Source organism: Fringilla coelebs (assembly GCF_963513975.1).
Source record: "Fringilla coelebs genome assembly, chromosome: 2".
In the NCBI taxonomy this organism is placed as follows: domain Eukaryota; kingdom Metazoa; phylum Chordata; class Aves; order Passeriformes; family Fringillidae; genus Fringilla; species Fringilla coelebs.
The window spans coordinates 112,700,821-112,715,789 of NC_140029.1; the positions used below are offsets into that span (position 1 = coordinate 112,700,821).

The 14,969-nt window shown below is 45.7% G+C and overlaps 1 protein-coding gene across 3 annotated transcripts in view; it reads left to right on the plus strand.

Moving 5' to 3' along the window:
• Positions 1 to 2,939: 2,939 nt before the first annotated feature.
• Positions 2,940 to 14,969, plus strand: part of MPZL1 (myelin protein zero like 1) — a gene marked incomplete at its 5' end in the record, with an annotated part of 37,369 nt that continues 25,339 nt past the window's right edge. For all 3 annotated transcript variants that reach the window (XR_014616997.1, XR_014616998.1, XM_084226231.1), the window contains one exon: positions 2,940 to 3,064. Coding sequence is in view for 1 of the 3 variants with exons in the window: in XM_084226231.1 (XP_084082357.1) it covers positions 2,953 to 3,064 (112 nt within the window). The remainder of the gene's footprint in view (positions 3,065 to 14,969) is intronic.

The following is a 14,969-nucleotide window of genomic DNA, read 5'->3' on the forward strand; positions in this document are numbered from 1 at the left end:
GAGCCTGTTTTTTCCCTTTTCCTCTCATGATCTTCTATTACTAATTCAAAATGAGTGTGTTGGGTGAGATATTTTTAGCAGGAGTGCATATCTTTGCACACTAAACAGTGTATACTGTACAATTCCTCTAGGACTACAGAGACACAGGCTAAAGAGAAAGCAACCAAGACCATTAAAAATGTAAAATCAGTCTAAATTTTTTTCCCCTCCTCATAGAAGTTATTACCCCCCCTTTTTTTTTTCTTACACCAAAATGTTGCTTGCTTTCTGTGGCAAGCTACTAGAGACCTCCAAAACAAAGGATAACAAGGAAAACAAAGGTCTGAATTTCTAACATACACAGCAAGAAGAAGATTCAATATATGTTCCTTGGGACAAATTAAGCTGTTCCAGCACCCTGTTTCCTCTCTGAAAGTAGCAGAAGAGAATAATTTTATCATATCTATCTGGATAAAGAATTTTCTGCCGTAAGCAGACCTGATATTGTCCCAGGTGTTCTCTGTACTGAACACCTGTGTCACTACACAACAAACAGGGAAGTCAGGGCTGTTCCTGTGGCAATGTGATCTCAGCTCTGTCAGGGAAGGGACAGTGTAGGTAAGGGCTGTGTGTGGCCAAATCAGATTTAGTACACAAAAAGAGAACGTGGGTTCTGTGAAGGACAGTCAATTTGAGAATGAGAACAATTCAATTAAAAAAAAAATGTTTAGGTTTACTATCTTGCAAAATTACCCAGAAGGGTGAAGCTTGGTCTCTTCAGAGGATTGAACGGTTTTAAACTGTGCAGTACTGAAGGACCTGGAGGTGAACAGTGATCTCTGAGTACTGAGGTGCTTCCATGCTGGTAAGAGCACTTCCAGCCACCCAGGAGAGCAGTAAGGTTGGGTGGAGCTTCCATGGAAAGGAAGAGCTCTGAGGAAGTATTGAGGAAAAAGGGCTTGAAATGAAAGTCTTATCAGTTTCTGCCTATCAGTTTCTGCTCCATTTGGAAAGCAGGGGTATTGATGAATTGGCTAAAGACCCACTCACAAGGGAAGTCAAATGAGGTGCCAACCAAACAAGGTGATATTTCTCTGTAAAACAAAGAGTTGTCTGTGCTGTTGATATTTATTCCCAAGAGGTGCCTGGATTTCTGCTAGGCTGGGTTTCTAGAAAACAAGTACAACAGTTAGATGAGGAGTGTGCTCCAGAGCTTTCCCTTAGGGTATAAATAATGGATGCACAAGCTGTTACATTTAAAATCCCATAAGAATTTTAAGGTGGTGTCTGTCATCACAGCTGGAAAGAAAATAATCTGCCTGTGTTTTTGCAGGCTTGCTTTGTCACAGCCCTCCTCAGCATGGCGCACGGTGGTCTTTCCTGTGGCCTCTTTCACCTGCAGATGTGATGAGGTGTCCAGGGAGTGGCAGAGAAACTGGTGGCACAGGGATCTGGGTGAGGAGCAGCATCCATGGAGCACTGGGCATGAGCAGAGCACCCCCCAGGCTTCTGGAGGCTCAGGGATGCAGTGAGCAATAGCCTTGAGATATGACTCAGCTTGTGCAACTTCTTTAAAATGCATGGTTGGGAAAACACGGCACAACAAAGAAGTTCTCAGAAGCAAGAAGGAAGAGGGAAGGATGAAAGCTTGGTCTCAGGGGGCGTGTAGCAGCTGGGAGTCCAGTCAGCAAGCCGAGGGAAATTCCAAGCAGGTATTTTCAGGCGAAAGGCAAAGGCGGTTGTGCGATTGGTGCAGCAGGAGAGCTTCTGAGGGAGCTTGTGCTTACAGGCAGTGCACGCCAAAACAGGCTCTCTGAGACTGCAGGCAGGATGTCTGGGGAAGCAGGAGGAGCTACCACTGCCTGTGCTCGGAGCTTGCTTGGGACAGACCGGCGCCGTAATGTGCGCCCGGGGGAACCCTAGGCTGGCAGAGGGCTTGGGGCACTCCATGAGCACCGGGATCTGCTCCTGCTGCCCCTTCCCTGCTGGAAACTGGGCCGAGTGATGCACGCCAGGAGACTGCCATAGCTGGGAGTGCTGGGACACCACGCTACAGTGATGAAACCGCTGTGGTCCTTACGGGCCACAGTCACCCCACAGCTCCTGGGTGTTCTTGGCTACGGGAAGCACAACTCCACTGGAGCGACTGTCAGTTTTGTGGCCCTCAGTGATTGTCCAGACAGGTTCAGTGCCAGCTGGAATGGTTGGTACCATGTCTCCACAGGCACTTGGATAAGCTTCCCGCACTGCAGGGTAACTGTTGGACAGCGCCAGAGGAGTGGCTGAGGGAGCTGGGAATGTTCAGCCTGGAGAAAAGGAGGCTCAGGGATGACCTTGTTACCCTCTACAACCATCTGAAAGGAGCCAGGTGGGGTTTGGCCTCTTCTCCCAGGGAACCAACACCAGGACAAGGAGAGCATGGCCTCAAGCTGCACTAGGGGAGGTTCAGGTTGGACATTTGGAGGAATTTCTTCACAGAAAGGCTGATGAGACATTGGAATGAGCCATTCAGGGAGGTGCTGGAAGAGGTGCTTAAGGAAAGGCGGGACGTGGCAGTCAGTGCCGTGGTCAAGCTGACATGGTGGCGTTGGGTCATAGGTTGTGCTCGATGCTCTCATAGGTCTTTTCCAGCCTCACTGACTCGGCAATTCTGTGATTCAGGGTTTCTGCGACCCCCGGGATGCACCGGCCAGGAACGGCCCCGCAGCGCCCGCGCCCTCCGCAGCGCCGCCGGCCGGCCGCGGGGGGGCGCCAGCGACGCCCCCGGCTGAGGGGCGGGACAGCGCGTTCCCTGCGTCCATAGGCCATCTGGACTTGACTGATGGCTCTGTTGTCCAATCCTCGTGGATCAGCGGGGCAGGGCGTGGGCGGGGCGAGCGGGGCGCGGGGGGTGTGTGTGAATGACAGCAGCCGCAGCCAATAGGCGGGCGGGGCAGGGGGCGGGGGGCGGGCCCGCGGGGCCGGGGGCGGACAATGAGGGCGCCGCGGGGAGGCGGCGGCGGCTGGAAGATGGCGGCGGGCGGAGGCAGCGCGGGGCGGCCCTGCGCGGCGTGGCTGCTGATCGCCGCCGCCGCCCTCACCGCCGGTGAGTCAGGACCGAGGGAGGGCCGGCCGCCGGTTCGCCCTTCAACGCCGCTCTCGGGGCTGAGGGCGGTTCCGCGGGCAGGGCACGGCTCTGCCGCTCGCTGCCCATCCGGTTCGGAGCCGGGTCGGCGGCGGCCGAGGACCCCCGCCCTCACCGGGGGAAGGGTCGGTGTGCCGGGGACAAAGCCCCCGGGAGCCGACGTGGGCAGGGCAGGGGTGCCGCGGTGCTAGGGCAGTGATGCGCGGCGGCCCCGTGTCAGCGCTGGTTCCACAGAATCCATTAGCTTGGGAAAGATCCCCGAGAGCATCGAGCCCGGCCGGGGAGCGAGCACCGCCGTGGGTTCTTCGCTCTGGGGACGCGGGTGGCGTTTGCTGGGAGAGCCACGGGGTGACCGAGGAATGGGGACACTGGGGCTGTGGTAAATGACTTGATTCGGTCAGCGGTGAAGTATTTGGGTGGAGGGGGAATTGTGTCAGTCGGATGAGGCACTTATGACTCGTATAGGTGGAGAGTAAGTGCAGAATCGCTGAACGGGTCGGGTTGGAAGGGACCACAGTGGGGTCATCTGGTCCAACCTCCCTGCTCGGGCAGGGTCATCTCAGAGCACATGGAACAGGATTGCATCCAGATGGTTCTGGAATATTTCCAGTGAGGAGTACAAGGCTATGGAGCGGTAGGAATAGCAAGAGTGATGCTTCACTCCGCTGTGGCTTATGTTCTCAGAGGGTTCCATGCATCGCTTGGACTCGACAAGTTACACACATTTCCCATGCCAGCTCACTGTGTGTAGATGCTGGGCATAGGCAGTGAGGAAATAGGCAGTATTATATGTCCCAAAATATCCAGTAATTGGGTTGGCAGTATTTGCTTAGTGGGTAAAACTTTGTAAAGTACCAGTAGGAGACATGAAGAAGCCTGATGCCTCCTCAGTTCTTCTGTCTGGAAAACTGTGTAAAACCATAAGTCTGTCTGAGAAGAGGTTTATTAAGGTTCCTTACCACTGTGCTGACTGGTAAGGAACTTAAAATTTATTTCATAGAATTTTAGAATGGTTTGGGTTGGAACAAATCTTAAAGATAATCTTGTTCCAATCCCACTGCCGTGGGCAGGGACATTGTCCACTAGACCGGATTGCTCAGAGCCCCATCCAGCCTGCCCTTGAACACTTCCAGGGATGGAGCATCCACAAGTTCTCTGGTCAACCTGTTCCAGTGCTTCCCTACCCTCACAGCGAAGAGCTTCCTCCTTATATCTAATTGCTATTATTATTCCTCTTCCTAAATCTATTCCCAAAGGGCATTGTTTGTGTTTCTTTAAGATGAGTGCATTTTGTGATAGAGAAATAGAGATTGCTAAGGCTTCCTGTGTATCTTCAGAGACAGACTTAGTATTTAGGATTAAGTAGGTAGATGTGAAATACATATATATTACAGTAAAACTGCGACCTTTGGAAATACATATGGAGGCAAGAGAAGAAGGAAGCATATTTTCCCCTGACCACAACAAAAGGTACAGCTATAGTAATGCTATGGGTAGGTGGGAATAGTAGATCATTGTAGAAGGTCTGAATTTATTCCTGTGTCGGCTTCTTCTCTCCCTGCACATGCCTTACTTGTCCTGTCTGCTGTGAAAAGTAAGGTTTACATCTCTGCATGGAATAAGCGATCCTCTGATCAGGCAGACTCTTCACCTCTTTTGTATACCCAGAAGAATTTGGTGAACAGATGACCTTCCCCTAAGTTTGGGGTGCTAAGGAGTCCTGAGTAATCAGTGCTGTGCATTTCTTCTTGCCCGTGTCATTCAGGCTCCTGATGTTTTTTCAAGGCCGTCTTCCCATTCCCTTTCCTCATGCTGGATTTTCCAGTTGTGAGAGGTTCAGAAATCAAAACCTGCCTTGTTTGGCAGGGGCAGGAGTGGTGTTTGCAGAGGGCTGTGCTGCTCCCTCGCTCAGGTGTGGCATGTGGCTGGGTGATGTGCTGCACACGTGGCTGCTGTGCCTTGTGCCTGCTCTTCTGTCTCTTCATATGCTCCGTGACAGGCCTGGTCCTGTGGCCAATAACCTGCAGTGAGACAGAAATATTGCTTAGGGTGCTTTGCTGTGCAGGCCCCATTAAACAGCCCAGCCTGCTCTGCCAAGCCCGGTTGCTTCACAGCTAAGCGCAGATAACACAGTTCTAGGCTTATTTTCTTATGTGCCCCTGCATGTGTGGGTTAAGAGTTCATCTTGCTTCTTTATGCTCGGTTGTCTAAAAACCCCGTTGCTTCATTTTTTGTAAGAGTGAAGGATCATTGTCAAATGTGCTGTCTGTGATTCTGAGGACATTTTGTAGCATAAGTTGTTAATCTAGGTATAATCTCTTGTGTGCATGAGTGAGGCTGGAGCAAACAGCCAAGAGTATCAAGAAAATGGAGTATTTTGCAATTGTGCGTTTGTAAGCCATGTAATTATGACTTAAAGTGGTATCCTGCCTGTATTTGACTTGAGGGTGGTGCCTGATTACTCCTGATAATCTCAAAAAATGTCTAGATATTACTGGAAAGAATAATTATGATATTTTTTATTATTCTTTTTGGTACCAACAAAGCTTGATCATTTTTGAAATTAATTTTCTCCTACTACCCCTTTTATACACACTCATACAAGTGCACGTGGGCACATACACATGGGTCAGTAACAAGCAGAGCATTGAGATGTTAAATAGCTCAAGTGCCTGTTACTGCTTTGAGCTCACCAGCCCATTTCAGTTGCTGCCTGAAATGTTTCCTGAAAATAACAGTGTAAGTCAGGGTTGCAATGCTCACTTGGTGGCTGTGCCAGGTTTAGTCAGAATTCCTGTAGTCACCCCCGTCAGAAGCTGTTAGTCCTTTTAAGCTCAGCCCACTGATGCTGCAGGTGGGAGAACTGCCTTGCCTGCTCTGCTCAGTGGGTTCTGCAAAGGCAAAAGCTGGATAGACTCTCAGCTCACCTTGCTTGCAGCAGCAGAAAAAAGTTCTTGAATATGTTGGAAAGTCTGTACCTTAATGTTTGGGTGATAAAATGAGGCAAAATGGACAGATGCTCCTTGGCCCCAGCTATCCAACAGTCTCAGTCTCTGACAATTACTTGTGCAACTAATAGCATGCATAGCTGTGTTGCTTGTTATCTGAATAAAAATTAATTGTATTATACAGCAATTCCACTGCCTGTCTGTGGACCCATCTTGTCCTGACTAGTGCTGGATATCCTGTGTCCCCTGCAGACTTGAGATGGAAGACCAAAAAAATGAAACCTGGTATTGTCCTGTGCTGTTTGTCTTGAAAGATTTTAGTCTCAGTAATTTCTAAAGACTTACTGTTTTTCTGGAGAAGTGCCATATAGATCATCATCAGGTCATCTATCCAAAGCTCATTATTAGCACCTGTAGTGGGAGTTCTCCAAGTGTGGTGTGATGTGATGTGGTTTGGTCATGTATGGCATACATTGCCCCACTGCATTGCCTGCACATAGTTAACAAAATAAACAGGCTGATATGCAAGAAAATACATTTTTTTGAACTATTGAATGCTAACTCAGGATATCCTAGGAATACATCAGAAAGCTGGAAGCTCTGTGTGTGAAAACATTAACATCCTTATGACATATATCCTTTTGTATTTTGTTTTGTTTTGTTGTGTGTGGTTTGTTTGTCTGTATTATTTTAGTGGTCTGGGTTTGTGGCACCCCACAAGAAGTGATTAGCACAATGGAGAGGACGTGAATATCTTGTGTAAGAGAAGGCTGTGCCAGAAGAGGACAAGAAGTTTTGAACTGGCTTTATTGCCAGCAGAGACTTGGGGAACTCTAACTGCAGTGATTCACTGTTATCTCTAACAGCAGTCATGTGAAAAAGCAAGTGTTTGCTCAGATTAGGGTTTAACAGTAAGCAGTACCCATAGCACAGAAGATGTGGCAATGCATCCTAAGGCAAGGTTAACATCAGCATTTTTCGCTGAGCAGGTTAAAAGAAAGTTTTTTCCTCACAATCTCTGTTATCTTTAAAGGGCTATTCTGTTACTTGTCCTGAATAAGCTTTGAAAATGTTTATATCAAATAAATGTATTGGTACTAATCTGGGACAGAATTAATTTTGCTCTTAGCTTGGATGGTGCTAAGTTTTGGACATCTGGTGAAAAGAGCCTCGATAACAATGTTTTGCATTGGTTACTTGTTTTGCATTGGCTTACACACCCCAAGGCCTTTTTTGTTTGTCACCCCTCCCTGACAGCAGATGGGCTGGGAGTGCATGAGGAGTTGGGAGGGCACCACAGAAGTCATGGTCAGCAGTAAAAACTGGGAAAAGGAGGAGGAAGGGGGCTGTTTGGAATTACAGCGTTTGTCTTTCAAGTCACTGTTATGCCTGACAGAGCCCTTCTTTCCTGGGGATGGTGAACACCTGCCTGCTGATGGAAGCAGTGGGTGATGGCTTGTGCTTTCCCTGTTACACTGTTTTAATCTCAACCCTTGAGTTTTTTCACTTTTACACTTCCAGTTCTCTCCCTGATCTCACTGGGGGTGCGAGCGAGGGGCTGTCCAGGGCTGAGCTGTCTGCTGGGGTTAGCCCACAGTCCTTGTATATTGTTCCCTTTGGCTGCTGTGCCTTTCAACTTCTGCATTTTTATGTATCTGTTGAGTTGGCACTTTCCACTCGGTGCTGCTGCTAGGTTTTGGCTTAAAGTGCATGAGGAAAACTGGAAGGCTGTGGTTGTTCTTGTGTGCTCTCTTTTCTCCAACCCTGCAGAAAAAGATGCTTTGTGGTACATTTACTGATGCTTTACATACTGGTGTTAAGGGGCACAAAGGGAGCTTGCCTGGAAACACTGTTTATACCCTACCTTCAGTGTTTCAAAGCAGATTGAGATTCTGATCCTTAAAGGAGGGTTAAATTCTGGGCAGTGTAGCAGTTTCCAGTGGTTGGTGGCACTTTCAATTCATGAGGTGGAAGTAAATCAGGGCAGGTCATCTCCAGGTGGGTGAAATGGCCATTGCTGGAGGCGTTTACAGTTGGCTGCAAGCCACCTGTTATTCACTAACTTGTTTTTGTAAAGTGTGCAAGTGAAAGGTGGTGAACAGGGCTCCCACTTGGTAATAAATTCCATAAGGCTGTATGTACAGCAGGAGTTTTGAAATCTGACTGGTTTCTGTGTCTTGAGGTGTTCAGATCAAGGTCTGGCAGGATCTTGCTTGATGGAAAGCGTTGCTCCAATCCAACAGATAGCTGTAGAAGTCGCCACACGTGTAAACTGGGAAAGTGATGTAGTGTGCTACAACGAAGGCCAGAAATTCTTCACAAAATAAGTATTCCTGAGAAAAAAACAGCTGAATAAGCTCCTACTTGGTGCTTCCTAACCTTCCTCAGTTGTACAAAACAGTATACAGTGGACTGGGCTAGGGTGTTGGTCTGGTTTGAAAGAAAACAATGGTGAAAGGGCTGTTTTGAACACAGATTAGTTCCTGATCAGATTCATCTCATTCTGAGTGTGCATGTGAGCTATTTAAATTGGCACCACCACTGACAAATTCTTGTGGAACAATGCTTTGAAATATTTAGCATGGGCTTTTCCTTTTGGGTTTGTGGTTGTGCTGCTGCAGGTTATAGCTGGTTATGAGTTTGCTCAGCAGTTCGGTTAGCAAGTGTGAGATTGCTGCAAGCTTGGTGCCAGAGCTGGCTGCAGATGTTCAGCAGTCCATGGATCAGTAAGGAATCTGGTCCTCCAAGGGCTTTGGATTGGGTTGAACTGCTGAAGTAAGCCTCTAGTTATATCAGAACAGATTGGCTGCATGAATACCCTGTCAGCTGAGGAGAGCGATCACTTCAGTGATGTAATTTAATTTATCTTCTTGCTCAGTTAAATGGTAGGATTTTATTTAACAGGTTTTAATTGAGTCTCTCTGTATACAGGAAAAAAATCCTGTGCTCGCTTTTCAGGCTGGTGGAAATACCAATACTTGGCAAGAGATGGACATGATTCTGGTTCAGGAATGATGACAGGTGGGAGTGAGTGTTCATGGAATGCTTCTAGCTCCTTGGATGGTTCAAAGTGCCACTTTTGCAGATGTTTCTGGGTGTGTATAGACTGAGTTGGTTGCAGCTTTGTGAATTGGTTACTGTAAAAGGGTCAGGAAAAGTGCAGCTTCCTATGTCTGATATGTAGTCTTTGCACTGTATGTCCTCATGGACATACAGTGTATCCACATCCTTTGTGTATCCACTGCCTAGTTTGTTTTGGAAATTGGTAGTTCCCATGCTGCTAATGATGAATTTTGTCAAAAAGATGCTTCATGCCATCAGCAGTTGGCAACATGACTGGTATTTTTAACATAGTTTCACTTGAGATAGTATTAATAACCAAAAAAAGAAAAAAGCCTGGAGGGAAGCTTTTGTCCCAGCCAGCAATATGTCAGTCACTACTGTCCACTCCATGGATTTGGGTTTTGCTGTTGTTTGGTTGTGGTTTTTTAGTCTACAACTTCTGATCCTTAATACTCTCATTTCCTTAGTAGTTGTGACAGTTTTAGTGGATTGCTATAGCAATTTTAGGAAATGCTTGTGATGGTGGGATGCTTTTTTTATTCTCTCTGCCATGTGTTGAGATGTTTACCCAGCTTCTCTCAGATCTTTAGTTAAGTAAGCTTCATTCCCTATTTGTGCAGAAAAATCTGGTGTATTTCAAGGAGACTTTTCTGTCTTTTCTGGCTTTCTGTGTTCCCATTTTCTGGCATCTTTCCTTGTGCCCAGAAAATAATGTGCTATGTTTGTTAGTGACTCTGTTGGTATTGCAGGATTAAAGGTAGAACAGCTGCCATCAGCTGTTCAGTTACCCTTTGCACTTTGAACAGCTTTGCTTAACTTGCCCCCTTTGGGTTCTCCACTCTTTCGGTTTGGCTTTGTCAACAAGAACTGTTTACTTGGTTTTGAGCACTTGTAAACTTACTTGGGCATGGAAGGAAAACCACTTCAGGGCTGTTGAGCAGAAAAATGCGATGTGTGGTTTGGAAAGTACCTGAGTTGCTGGTTGGTGTCACAGCCTGCAGCATAGGCAGGGAACTGTTGCTTTGTGATCCCCAGGGAAAAGTACTAGAAGTAACTAGAAGTTACTTGCCTCAAGACTAAGTATCTGCCCAAACCTGACATGTGACTGATGCTGTAATAGGAGCATGAAGCTGTGCAGCTACGCTGATTACTTGTTCATAGTTCTGAGCACCTTTACAAGCGTCTCTGTTTTATGAGATGAGAGAGTTGAGAGAGTGATGTAGCAGCGAAATTATTTCCTCAGGGTTGAACAAGAAATCTGTTGCCTGGCAAGGAAGCTCAGGCATTTTTTGCTGTTTCTCATGCTTCTTCTTAATTTCTGGTTAAAACATGGGCTTTGAAAGTAAATCTCAGCATAGGTTCTTTTTGCTACTCCTTGGAAGAACGATGAGCAGCTCTGCGTCACATGGATGAGAACACACATGGATGAGAACACACCAAAAGCTGACCTGAGGTGTGGGAGGAGAAGGAAGTACCAAAGTTTGGTGACTCTGGAGGGAGACTTAATACAAGTCCTGTCAGAGTAGGTGCATGGAGGTATGGAGGACTGAGATACATGGATGTTATCGTCTGCTTTGACAGCTTAGCCACAGCCTGCTCAAGACTTCTCAGTGAAACTGCTTTCCTTTCACTTGGGGTGACAAGATGCTATTTTTTCCCTTATTGTCTAGTCAGGCAGAGCTTTGCTGAATTTGCAAAGAGGCAAGGAGAAAGTGAATGTTTCTTTAGCAGATGCTTGTCTCTGCTTGGGGGATGAAGGTTTCCAGCAGCATGGTGACAGGAGGTGGTAGGTGTTCATGGGCTGGGTGTCACAGCTGTGCTTTCTGATTCCTGGAGCTGCAGGGTGCTGCAGGACTGGCTGTGTTACTGGAGACAGGAAGCTCTCTTTCCTCCAGCAGCCTGGGTTACTTGACAAGATTGGCAACCTGGGTAGATGCTGTGGCAGCAGCTAAAAGCTGTTCTGGGGAATTGGAATTTGAGAGTGAAATTTAATTCTTCTGGCCTCCTTCGAGGCAATGGAATTTAGTTTTTGTTGCTTTGAAACTTAGATGTCAAGATTGGTTGGTGTGACTGCCTAGTCACGGTTTCTGTGGTTGGTGTTGCTTTGTGTCCTGTTTAAATGTATGTAGTGCAGACATAAAGGCTGTGGTGACAGGGGGCTGCAGGGACAGTCTCAATAAGGAGGGGCTGGACACATGTGGCTTCTTCTTACCTGTGTGGTGTTGTCCTTATGAAGTACACCATGGTTTGCTCCTGGGTGGAACTGCTGGCGTGGGTTCTACTTTTCTGTTAAGGCTAAATGATGTGAAGGAACTCTTTGTGTGAAAATTCTCTCCAGCCTCTGGGTGCTTTAACAAATCCTGTGCAGTTTCACAGGAACAATTTTGGTATGTCTACTGTCTATTAAGTCAGGAAAGCTAAGGTTTCTCCACCAGGTGTTTTATCCACAGTGAAGAAATGTGGTCTGTGGGGATGTAAGTGCCTGTGGTTGCAGTTGGGAACTGTAACTTTGTTCTGGCTTTCTGAGGTGTTTTGTAGGGGTCTGGCTGCTATTGTTTCATGCTGACTGCGCAGGGCATCTGCTTTGTGGGAGAAAGGACTAAATGCCATGTAACCCTAGTTGAGAATGCTGTCAACCAGAGATGTTTCACAAGACACTTGACATTGAGTAAGAGTATTTGTTAATGAAAGCACCGATTCTCAAGTGTATATTGTTTTTGTGACTTTAGATTCTTAGTTATTAGAAAAAACCACATCCTCCTGTCTGATGAAACTTCTGGGCTCCTGGGGAGACCAGAGTGAAGATAATGAAACACTGAATTTTCTATCATGTTGTCAAGACCTTGCATCCATAAGCAACTTGATTTATAAATTGTATACATGACTGTACTACAAGGTGCCTTTAGGATAAACAGAGCAAGTTGCTTGTGTTAATTAATAAACTGATGATTAGCCATTTCAAGAAGAGGGGAGTAACATTCTTCCTGGAGTAGGATGGGAACGGTAGCAGCCATAAGCATCCAGTATTTAGCAGTGTGATGAAAGTTGCCATGTGGGCTGTGTTTGTGCTGGTGGAAATAAGATGCCTGTGATTACAGTGTTAGCTGTTTGCGTTCTTGGTTTGTTAGGTCTCCTAGTGATCAAATTGAGTTGAATCCAGGGGAATTGAGTTTATTTTGGTGTGTTCACAGTCTTAATTAACAGAACGTTTTCATTGGATCCAAGATCTCAGTAGAAACAGTGGTCTGCAAAGAAATCTTAATTATCTATTTGTTAGTTGTAAAACTCTAGTGCACAGAAGGATTTCTTTGTGATATGCTACCAAATCAAATGGTCAGCTATATTTCTACATAAAAAATGTAGAATAAAAACAATTTTTGCCTAAAATATTTTTTTAAAGAATCACTGAGGCAAGTGTTGCCAACCAGGGAGTACAAGTAAAAGTAGGAAAAGATGACTTCAGTTTTAAAAGGTGTTGATCTCCAAGCACTGGCAGCTTAGGCACTGTTGAATTCATACAGATGCACTTACTGCATGCTTTGGAGGGCTCAAAGGAAGTGAAAGGATTTTGCAGGTTTTGAGCAGATCCTCCCAAGCCCGCGGGACAGTATTTAGGAGGAGGTGCTACAGTTTGGATTTGAAAAGTTTTGGATGAGACCAATACTATAATGTGGTTGGGGACAAGATTCTTTTCATATTGGAACAGGGATATGTGCTTGGTGTCATTTCCACTTCAGGGAAGGAAGCAGTGGTCTTGCATATGTGATGTCCCCCTCTTTCTAGTGTCACCCTTGGAGCAGCTTGGTTACCAGGAATTGCAGTACTTACTGGTCTGTCACTGTCTGTTGGGGCAGAGAGTATTTTGGACCTGATTAGCATAAGCGATCTGACAATCAGAATGCCTTGGCAAGAACAGAGCTTTGAAGACTGAATCAAGACTGGCTGACAGGAAAGAAGATTGAATCAACTTCTGCAAGCAGGAGATGTTGCAAAATGTATAAGTTTGTTTATGTGATGATTAACCCAATCATTGTAGTAAGAAATTGCTAGCCTTCCTAGAATAGTGCATAAGCATATAGTGCATAATAGTGCATATAGTCCATAATAAATTAGTATTCTGATCACCAGTCAGTCTTTCCTGTCTCTCATCATCACCGATAACTGTCCATCTGTCCAGTGCAAAAAGGACATCACAATAATGAAGGCCAAGGTACAGACGGGAGGTTTTAGTCTGGTATTAGCTGAACAGGTGACTGGAAATTCTGAAAGACTCTGCCTTGACCTGGGAAGAGCTCAGAGTCAGAGGTGCTGCACAGGTGTTAATTGCCACAGTGGTAAAAGCAGTTGTGGAGGGCTCTGAGTTCTGCTTTAGTCCCATTTAGTGTGAGCTGACAACTTAGCATTGACAAAGATGTCAGACCAAGAATGTTCTTATAACATAAGGAGACAGATCCTGAGCAGAGACACAGATCTGAGCAGCCAGTGCAATAATGGGAGCTTGAACTTTTTTTGCAGATGAGAGCTGAGGTGAGATACCGTGGAAAGAGAGACCTGAGAATAGAGAGAGCATTGATGAAGAATGAAGATCTGTGATGGAAAATAAAAAAAAGATTAGTAAGTGAGGTTAGTAAGTTAGTAAGAATGAGTGTCTTATCCTATTTCAAGAGCAGGAGGATTGTCTGGAAAGGAAGATGCAGATGGAGAGTTTTAGTTGCAGTGTGGAGGTTGAAAATGGAGCTGGAGAAGGTTATTGTAGTTGGAGTAAAACTGCTTGAACAACACTAGAAATTGAAAAGAAATGGCTGAAGAGGCACAGGTGGGTTTTTTCAAATTATTTTGATGATAGGTGAGAAAATGAGAACCATTTTTCTGTTGAAAAGAATAAAAGCAGCTGAAGGTTAGATGAGATGTTCAGAAGGAAATACTGGAGCTATGGGCAGTTGGACAGGGTGATGGGATCAAGGCGGATGCATGGGAGAAAAGCAAATATTTATTTTTGCCCTATGTACCTTGCTGACCTTTCCTTCCTAAAGCACTCTTCTCTCTCAGACAGTTTCCTGTGATCATTTTTTCCTCTTGAGAGGAACTAAGGCTGAGTAAGCTTGAGGAATAGAGCAGTGTGTAAGTGTGACTGAAATATGACTCAAAATTCAACTTTCTCCAGCTGGAATATTTAAATAGGTGTAGGAGCTGGAAGGTGGATGTAATCCTGGTAAATGTGGAAAGAGGGGGAAAAGAGCTAGAGCTGGAGATGATCCATGTAGATTTTATTATGACAGAGGAGGCCAAAGAGTTCAAGGTAGTGGGAACAGCCACCATATCAGTAAAAGTATGGGATTAGAGGGCTGAGGGTGAACAACTGACAAATCTTGTGGTCTCTCTACCAAATAGTCAGGTTATGATTTAAGGAGCCTGTGTCTCACGCTGTAAGGCAACAGAAGCAGGAAGAATTTTTTTGAAGCAGTGAAAGAGGCATAGGGGAGAAAATCAGCAAAGAACAACATTAAATTGAGCCAGCAATAGGACAGATGAAAATTAAAGTTGATAATTTGATAGAAATATCTCTACAGGATTACATAGTTCCTTCCTTCCCAGACTAGGGAAGAAGTAGGGAGAAGTAATTTTTTTTTTTTTTTTTGCTTCACTACAGTTCTAGTGAGAACAGTGACTTCTTTAGATTAGGCAGATCTGTGCTACCCACTGCCTGTGTGTGGCGTTCTCTGTACCATGTACAAGCAGACAATGTCTGTGCAGACTCTTTTCTTCCTACACAAATACTGAGGGCATCTTGCTTATTTTATGCTTGAAAGGAAGGTTTGTTCTGTGGTTTGGACTTAGTACAATGGATTTTATTT